The 9,396-nt window shown below is 49.7% G+C and overlaps 2 protein-coding genes across 11 annotated transcripts in view; one reads left to right on the forward strand and one right to left on the reverse strand.

The window, feature by feature from the left end:
• B9d2 (B9 domain containing 2) overlaps nucleotides 1-3,045 on the reverse strand; it is a 9,576-nt gene extending 6,531 nt beyond the window's left edge. The window contains exons 1-2 of one of the 2 annotated variants that reach the window (XM_008854995.3): nucleotides 2,827-3,045; nucleotides 2,057-2,148 (exon numbers count right to left, since the gene is read on the reverse strand). In XM_008854995.3, the coding sequence (XP_008853217.1) occupies nucleotides 2,057-2,144 (88 nt within the window). In that variant the 5' untranslated portion in view covers nucleotides 2,145-2,148; nucleotides 2,827-3,045. Of the gene's footprint in view, nucleotides 1-2,056; nucleotides 2,149-2,816 lie in introns of both variants that reach the window. The other variant, XM_008854994.3, reaches the window with a different exon arrangement.
• Nucleotides 3,046-7,733: 4,688 nt separating this feature from the next.
• Nucleotides 7,734-9,396, forward strand: part of Tmem91 (transmembrane protein 91) — a 4,856-nt gene continuing 3,193 nt past the window's right edge. For 3 of the 9 annotated variants that reach the window (XM_008855000.3, XM_017794844.2, XM_029557128.1), the window contains exons 1-2: nucleotides 7,734-7,873; nucleotides 8,863-9,097. In XM_008855000.3, the coding sequence (XP_008853222.1) occupies nucleotides 8,888-9,097 (210 nt within the window). In that variant the 5' untranslated portion in view covers nucleotides 7,734-7,873; nucleotides 8,863-8,887. The other 6 variants (XM_008854999.3, XM_008855003.3, XM_008855002.3 and 3 more) reach the window with 6 other exon arrangements.

Below are 9,396 nucleotides of genomic sequence, written 5' to 3' on the forward strand. Positions count from 1 at the left end.
TGCTGAGATTCCATATATATATATATATATATATATATATATAATTTTTTTTTGGACAGGGTCTCCACGTAGCCACAGCTGGCCTGGAACTGGAACTCACTATGTAGACCACACTGGCCTCAATCTCACAGAGAAGGTTCTGTCTCCCAAGTGTTGGGTCAAAGGCATGCACCAACCACCACACCAAGCTTATTATTATTCTTTTTTTTTTCCGGTCTTTTTGAGACAGGGTCTCCCTGTAGCCCCAGCTGTCCTGGAACTCACTATGTAGACCAGACTGGCCTTGAACTCACAGAGATCTGCCTGCCAAGTGCTGGGATTAAAGGCATGCACCATCACACCTGGCGCTTATTATTATTCTTACCCCACATTTGGAGGCCAAGCCCAAAGACTAAAAAGAGACCAAAGTACACTCCAGGAGCACATCAAGAAACATACAGGGACCCTAAGTGAGGGGTAACAAGAGTGGGGAGCATGTACTGAGTGCTAGATGCCAGATGCTATACCAGACAACAAACTCACTGAATCTGCTCTCGGGGACTCTTATTTTAAAATTTATGTGTGTGTCTGATATATATATATATTATTTTTTAAATGTTTATGTTTGGGCCAGGCATGGTGGCATATGCCTTTAATCCCAGTACTTGGGAGGCAGAGGCAGGTGGATCTCTGTGAGTTCAAGGCCAGGCTGGTCTACATAGTGAGTTCCAGAACAGCTGGAGCTACAGGGAGACCCTGTCTCAAAAAGGCAAAAAAAAAATGTTTATGTTTATTTATGAGTATTAGGCCTGCATGTATGTAAGTATACCCATGTCATGCAATGCAAGAAGAGGACAGAAAAGGCCATTGGAGCCCCTGAAATTGGAGTTACAGACAGTTGTTAGCTGCCATGTGGGTGCTTGGATTTGAACCCAGGTCTTCTACAAGAACAGCCAGTGTTCTTAACCACTGAGCCATCTCTCCAGCCTCTTGTGTATGCCTGTTTGTATGTGCGCCTTGTGCCTGCAGTGCCTGTGGAGGCCAGAAGAGGGAATCAGATCATCTAAAATAGTTATAGGCATTTGTGAACTGTGTGATGTGGGTGCTGGGGACTGAACCTGGGTTCTTTGGAAGAGCGACAAGTTAACCAGTGAGCCATCTCTTCATCTCGCCAGTGCCCCCCCCCCGCAATTTTTTTTTTTGAGACAGGTTCTCACTATGTCACTGTGACTGGCCTAAAAATCCCTACGTAGATCAAGCTGGCCTTGAACTCACAGATATTCACCTGCCTCTGCCTTCTGAGTGCTGGGCATAAAGGCATGTGCCACCATGCCTGGCTCTCTGAAACTCTTAATCTTACCTACCTCACCCCAGTTTTCAGACCCCCCACCATAACCCTGAAGCCCCTTGTGTGGCCCTGCTCCTCCCTGATTCATGTCATGACTCTTTCCCTCACCGTTCTCTGGCTTCACTGGTTCCACTCCATCTCCTCACTTCAGGGCCTTTGCACTGACTGCCTAGAAGGCCTTTTTTGGACGTCCCTATTCCTGACCATTTTTATCCTGGGGCTCAACTCAGGTGCCACTTCCACAGAAAGTCCTCCTCTGCCTTTGACCCTACTATCCCAAGCCAGGCTCTATTAATCACCCCATTTATTTTCTTCCTAACACATGATAATATAATTATTTTACGCTCTTTTCTTTTGCTTGAGGCAGGGTCTCTTGCATGTAACCCAGGCTTGGCCTCCAACCTGCAATCCTCTACCTTAGCCTCTTCAGTGCTAGAATGACAGATGTTTACTACCACATCCAGCTTTGAGGACTGCTACTGTGTGTGTGTGTGTGTCTGTCTGTCTGTCTGTGTGTCTGTGTGATCTATCTTACAGTCCCATATCCTTAGGGGCTGTGTGCTGTGTTCAGAGAGTGGACTACCCCAGACAAAGGACAGAAAGGGGACAGTGTGGTCTGAGTCAGGGGCCATCAGAGAGTCAAGGAAAGAATATGGAGCCTTGGGTTATGGGAAGTGGTTATGGGTTGGGACATAAACTAGGCCTGGGGTGATGGGGGGAGAGGAATACCTGTGTGGATACCCCACTTGCAGAAGAGGCTACTTTCAGAGAAACCGGTGGCCCCTATGATCTGTCCAATCACGTGCACTTCAGCCATGGCTCTAGGAGGGAAAAAATTCCATCACAACCCTGTGAGGTAAGTGTATTATCATTCCCACAGATGGGGAAACTGAGGCTCATGAAGTAAAGAGCAGTACTAGGATTCCAAGCTAATTTCATCAACCCAGTGACAATGTAGTCTTTTTTTTTTAATTATCATTCTTATTTTGTGAGTATGAGTGCATTGCCTGCATGTGTGTAAAGTGCACACATGTCATGCAATGCCCGTGGAGGTAAGAAGAAGGCCTTGGATACCCTGGAACTGGAGTTAAGGACGGTTTTTATCCGTCATGTGGGTACTGGGAATAGAACCTGGGTCCTCTGCAGGAGCAGTCAGTGCTCTTGACCACTGAATCATCCCTCCAGCCCCAACAATGCGGTCTTAACCACAGACACAAGCCACCTTCCCAGAAAAGCCCAAGAAAAATGGGGAAGGCACTCTGAGGTCCAGGGTGGGGAGTGGGCTGTGCCTAATTCTGCACTGCCTATTATAAACTTCCTAAGGTTCAGTCCCTTTAAAAGCTCCGCCCCAGGAGTTTATGGCCCCGCCCTCAAGCGTAAGGTCCCACCCCCTTCGCAGGAGAGCAGCCAAGCTCCAAAAGCCGCATGCGTCTTGTATGCAGCGCTGCTTTAACCCCGCCCCTAGGCGCCGCGCATGCGTTATTCCTACCTCTGCGTACTTAGCGGTTAGAAACGAAGGCGGCTGCGGGGATGGTGGACCATGGGCCTGAGCTGTCCCCTTGTCCGCGGGCGTCCTCGAAGCTAGGCGCGCACCCTACCCAGGACCTTCCTGGCGGAGCCAGAGTCAGGGCGTGATATCGCCGCAGCCGCGCTAGCCTTGGGGGTTCCCCGGTGGTTGCTGGGGCAACACAAGCTCCGCCCCTGGCCTTGCGCCCGCCCTGCGCGCTGCTGATTGGTGCTCGTTGCCCTCCGGAGGCGGGGCGCAGTTGTGATGGACGCTTTCTTTCTCTGTCCATTTTGGGAAAACTGTGTCTTTCTAGCTCCAGCCCTGAGTTCCGCCTGTGGGTGGGGGTATGGCTGGACCGCTCCATCTTGATTGACTAAAGAAGTTCGAGCGGCAACTGTTTCTCTCCGTACTTTCTTCACTCAGTAAGCAAATCTATCGATGCTGCGTGCCTCCTTTCATAAAAACAGAACAAAACATCCTTTCCTGTTCGGGACTGCGTGACAGAGGATGGAGCCGGCATCCAGAGGGAGCCCCGCAGGCCATTGTGCGCCTCTGCCTTATAACTGGGTGTAAAAACAAACAAGAAACCAGGACCTTATCCTGACCCTGGGACAGTTGGAGAGTCGGTTTCCTTTTACCTTTCAGAGTTCCCCCAGAATTCTCAAGGACCAAGTCCAACTTCCTCCTCAGAGCTACCAAGTTTACTCTTAGTGCTGATTCTGAATTATGGGGGTGGGTTGAGGATAAGAAATGAGGAAGATGATGGGGCTGAAGAGATGGCTCAGTACTTAAGAGCATTTGCCGCTCTTCCGGAGGAACATAGTTCGGTTCCCAGCACCCAGGGTCGGGTGGCTGTCACTCCAGCTACAGGGCATCAGATACCCTCTTTTGGCTTCTGTGGGAACATGCACACATATGGCATACACATAAAACTTAAAAAATTTTTTTGTGTGTGTATGCATCTATTGCCTGCATGTAGGTAAGTGCACCCGTGTCATGCAATACCTGCAGGGGACAGAAGAGGCTGTCACATCCCCTGGAACTGGAGTTACGGACAGTTGTTAGCTGCCATGTGGGTGCTGAGATTCGAACACGGGTCTTCTTCAAGAGCAGTTTTATCCGCTGAGCCATCTCTCCAGCCCCCACGTAAAACATTTAAAAAATTTAAATGAGGAAGAAATTGAAAAGAGGCACCTCAGAGAAAGCCCCTCCCTTTTTTTCTTCAAAAACTTTGTTCTTCACAGAGCTAGAGAGATGACTCTGCAGTAGAGGTCACCTGCTGCTATTTCAGAGGACCTGGGTTTGGTTTCTAGTACCCACATCCCACAGCTCACAACTGCCTGTAACTCCACTTCCAGGAGATCTGGTGCCCTTTCCTCGCCTTCACTGGTACCAGGCATACATATGGTGTACATACATACATGCAGGTAAAAGACACATAAAATACAACACATAAAATAAAAATAAATATTAAAAAATTTTACCAGTAGACTTTAATTTTTTTTTTTTTTGGTCTTTTTGAGACAGGGTCTCCCTGTAGCCCCAGCTGTCCTGGAACTCAGTATGTAGACCAGGCTGGCCTTGAACTCACAAAGATCTGCCTGCCTTTGCCTCCCAAGTGCTAGGATTAAAGGCGTGCACCACCACCCCCGGCGACAACCTTAAATTAAAAAAATTTTTTTTTAATTTTATATGTATATGTGCATTGCCTGCATGTAGGTAAGTGCACCCGTGTTGTGCAATGCCTGCGGAGTACACAGTTGTTAGTGGCCATTTGAATGCTGGGATTTGAACCTGGGTCTTCAAGAACTCACAGAGATCTGCCTGCCTCTATCTCCCAACTGCTGGGACTACAGGCGTGCGCCACCATGCCCTGCTTCCTTTTTTCTTTTTTTTTTTTTTTTTTTTTTTTTGTCTTTTTTGAGACAGGGTCTCCCTGTAGCCCCAGCTGTCCTGGAACTCACCATGTAGACCAGGCTGGCCTCGAACTCACAAAGATCCTCCTGCCTCCACCTCCCAAGTGCTGGGATTAAAGGTGTGCGCCACCATACCCGGCCTCTTTTTTTCTTTTAACTAGCCATTTTTAAATGCATTATCCCCTTGACTCTTCAGACATCTTATGAAGAGAGTAATATTATTAGGTATTTATTTAAGGTGCAAAAATTAGAGTAAAATCATAGACATTTAGCCAAATTGACAAATTGATCACCAGTCTGTCTGATTCTGTCTCTAAACCTTAAATTCCTAACCTCTTTGCCAGTGCCAACCCCTAACTGGTGGATTCTATCAACTGAACTACATTCTCTGACTCAAGATTTTTTTTTTTTTTTTTTTTTTTTTTGAGACGGGGTCTTCCTGTAGCCCCAGCTGGCCTGGAACTCACTATATAGACCAGGCTGGCCTCAAACTCACAGAGATCTGCCTGTCTCTGCCTCCTGAGTTTTGGGATTAAAGGCATGTGCCACCATGCCCAGCCTGTCTCAAGATTTTTATAATTGTGTCTGAGTGATGCATGTTAAGCAGGAAAACCACAGAAGTAACACTGCATCCTCTGAGCATCATGTTAGGGGACATAGAATCAACCAGTGAGGGACTGGGGCATGGCTCATTGGGACTTGCCTAGAATCTACCAGTGAAAGGCTCAGGGCATAGTTCATTGGTAGAACATTTGCCTCCAATCTACCTTGAGGGGCTGGAGGGGCCTTGGCTCACTGGTAAAGCACCTCTTAGAATTCATCAGTGAGGGGCTGGGATGTGGCTAGAGCACTTGCCTAGCATGCAGGAATCCCTTGATCCTCTAGTAACACAGAGGTGTGCGTGCGCGCGCGCGCACACACACACACACATACACACACAAAATCATTCAATCCCACACCCCTCAAAAAAGTAAATCTAAACAATGAAAAAGAAAACAAGCAAAAAGCCAACCACATTCTATGCCTGTCACAAACTCTAAGACCCTTAGCCTCTCCTGGCCTGGAAGGGACTCTACAGGTAGCCATGGATCTAGCTGGATGGAAATTCATCTCTGGTATGGACAGAGGTGGATGGAGGTTCACTTAACTCAGCAATTTGATGGAAAATTGAGGCTGGTGAGAATTCATGCCCTCATCCCACAAATATGTAAAAAGAAGGCCTCTTTGAGCCAGGCACTGTTTTAGGCCCCAGTGATAAGAGAATAAATCCCAGGCCTAATGGAGCTGAGGCTGATGGGAGCAATTGGAAGCACTGCATCAACCCAAGACATGTACTTTCTTACATTGCAATATGAAAATGACAACTAGAGCAAGGTCAAGAAGCTAGAAAATGATGGATTATCCTCTGGGAAAACCATCCAGCCCCCTGCCCCTGGCATCGCCCCTCCCATGGGTCTCCCTGTCTGTCAGTTGCTAGAAACACCAGCTGAGCCAAGCACACTCCCAGATGCCATCTGCTCTTCTTGGAAGTGGGGCCTGTGCCAGCTCGAGCGTCTGGACTCTTGGCACCGTGCCCTGGTGCCCTGGAGCAAGGGAACTCTGGTTGGCCCAACATTATGCTGGGGAATCCTCCTATCTGGCCAGATGGAAGGGAGGCAGTGCAAGCTGGTGGGCTTCCTGAAGGAGGAGGCGGCTTGGAGGGCCAGGAGTGTCTCTGGTCAGATGAATGGACGTGGATTATGACTAATAACATTGATACAAACATTGCACATGTTCAAAGTGTTTACCAGGCTTTGGGTAAATATTGGATGTGTTATTGCACCTAATCTAAATACATACTTTGGGTTGGCAGGATGGTTCAGCAGGTAAAGGAACTTGCTACCAAGCCTGATGCCGAGTCTGCTCCCTGGAACCCACGTGGTAGAGAAGAGCACCAATGCCTGTAGTTTGTCCTTTGACCTCTACGCAGGCTTGCACCGGCAAATTATAAATGTGACAGCAAAGAGATACAATTTTAAAATACAGCCAGGCGTGTTGGCGCACGACTTTAACCCCAACACTTGGGAGGCAGAGGCAGGTGGATCTCTGTGAAATTGAGGCCAGCCTGGTCTATATAGTGAGTTCCAGACCAGCTGGGGCTACAAGGAGACTGTGTCTCAAAAAGACAAATTAAATAAATAGATTAGATAGATGAAAGATGATAGATAGATAGATGATAGATAGATAGATAGATAGATAGATAGATAAAATAAAATTTCATCACATCTAAGAGGCTGGGAGTATTTCCTGAGTTTTCAGACAAATTGGGGTTCAGAGAGGTGAAGCAACAGTCCAAAGATCACACAGCAAGTGCCTTGAAAAGCCTGCCCAGGACTTGGGTGTATGTAGACCCCCAGCTTCTCTCTTTCCCCTGGGGGTCAGCAAGAAATGCAGCTGTGGTTAGTCTGCTGCCCAGGGTACCCATTGTTTACCTTGGCAAGTGAGCCCGCCCCTCTCAGCCCCAGTTTCTTCACCTGCAAAGCAGGGATGAAAACAGAGTTGCTGAGAGACGTGAACGCCCCAGAGAATGGAAAGCACTGAACACAGCCTGGGATAACATCTTTGAACTAGCTGTGTGCCCTCAGGTCAGTTGCCTCACCTCTCTGTGCCTCTTTCCTGCATGTGTTAAAAACGAGGCGATACATGGTAGTGCCTATTACAGTTGTTCTGAGGAATAAATGTGGAATCGTATGTTTAAAGCACTTAGACTAGGACACAAAGGACACATAGCTACAGTGGCTGTTATTATTATTGGCTATTATTGGCCCATGCGGTTTGGGTGAAGGTGGTGGAGGGGGTCAAGCCAGGAACAACCTGGATTACTGCGGGGCGCCACATCTTTTGACCAGCAGGTTTGAATCTGGGCTCAGGGAGGAGAAGCTGCAGTCTCTGGCATCCGTCTTGAAGGACGCTGACTTTGGCCTTCAAGGCCCCCTCCCCGGGCTCGGTAGGGGGGCGGAGTCTGGAGCTGTGGCCCGCCCCTCCTCTCCTCTGCGCGCTGCGGGTCCGGGACGCGGAGACCCGAGCGCTGCGCAGCTCTCAGACCCCGCGTGGGTGTCCGGGAGACCTGATCGCTAGGTTCAGGTTTGCCCAGCTCGGAGCAGCAGGGCGGGGCGGGTGTACTGCGAGGCCCAGGAAGTGGAGCGCGTGGGCAGTGAGGGGAGGAGGTGGGGACATTGCTCCTCCCCCCGGTCCGGGCCTTGGGGGCATGCGGGGGATAGGGGCGAACCTTTGGCGAGGACCTGGGCTCCACTGAGGTTTGGAGTGAGCTTAAGGCTTGCGATCTTAGACCGAGAAGGATCTTTCTGGTTGAGTGTGAGCTACGTGTGATGGGCTTTGGGGCGTCTTGAGGCAAAGGGCTGGTGCAGGTCAGTGGGGAGATGGGCGAGGTGCAGGACCCGGGCCCAGCAGGGTAGGTTGTGTAAAGGAAGCGATGCGAGCCGGGAAGCGTGGGGGTGATGGATGGCAGTCTGTGCATGGAGGGTGTGCGGAATGCGTGTGTTTTCAGGAGCTGCGAAGATGAGGATTGTGCAAGGTGGCTCCTGGATACGAGGTGACTCCACCTCGGGCATGTTTTGGGGGAGCCGATGTTTGCAGCGAGTGTGCATGGAGTCCTTTGGCAGATGACTGTGTGGGGGTGGGGGTGGGCTTCTGTGGCCCAGGTAGGTGACAAGGGCCTTGGTAAATGGGAGTGGCCGCTGTACTGTCTGTGGACTAGGGTGAAGATACAGGGTCACTGTGGGTGGCGGATGGGTTTGTGTATTATAGGAGGGGGGGATGTACAGGGCCTGAATTCGTTGCTAGGGCATGTGAGCCTGGCTGAGGGTGTATGTGTGCATAGGGGACTCATGACAAGCAAGTGTGCAAGTCACAGTTAACTGTAAGTACGCAACAGGTATGTAATTTGTGCCTAAGAGAATCTCAGAATTGAATTGTCTATGTAAGTTAGGTCAACCACTTTTATTCTCTGGGCCTGTTTTCCTATCTGTAAAATGGATCTGAGGGGTGTGCAGGGGGTGATGGAAGAATGCAAGGCTCCTTTAGAGCTTGAATTTGTTTCCTGCCGTCTCCAGGAACGCCCTGCCAGTCTGTCCTGACATGGACAACCCTAGCCTGCAGGAGCTCCAGCAGCCCCTGTTGCAGAGCACAGCCTGTGACCTCCCTGCCTCGAAGCTGGACAGACCTGATCTGGGACCCCCTTTCCCAGAGACAGCCTTTGCAGAGTCCCTGAAGGGCTGGCAGTTCCTTCTACCACCTCTTCCTTCTGTGAGCGGTGGCCTGGGGGAGCCAGAGCCCCCTGACCTTGAGGTAGGCATGCAAGGCTGACACCTGGCGGCTGGAAGGCATGTGTCTTGGGCTTGGTGTCTCACTTCTGGACAGCATAGGCTGTCTCATTCATAGCCCAGACTGGCTTCAGATTCACTATGTAACTGAAGATGACCTTGAACTTCTGATCCCCTGCCTCCATCTCTGAATGCTGGAATTAGAGGCATGAATCACCACACTTGATTTCCTCATTTTACTTTTTGTGACGGGTCATGTTAAATTGCCCAGGCTGACCTTGAACTCATGGGACTGAAATTTCCTTTTGGGGGGGGGGGGGGAAG

This window comes from Nannospalax galili, unplaced genomic scaffold (assembly GCF_000622305.1).
Source record: "Nannospalax galili isolate Female #2095 unplaced genomic scaffold, S.galili_v1.0 scaffold1687, whole genome shotgun sequence".
Classification (NCBI taxonomy): domain Eukaryota; kingdom Metazoa; phylum Chordata; class Mammalia; order Rodentia; family Spalacidae; genus Nannospalax; species Nannospalax galili.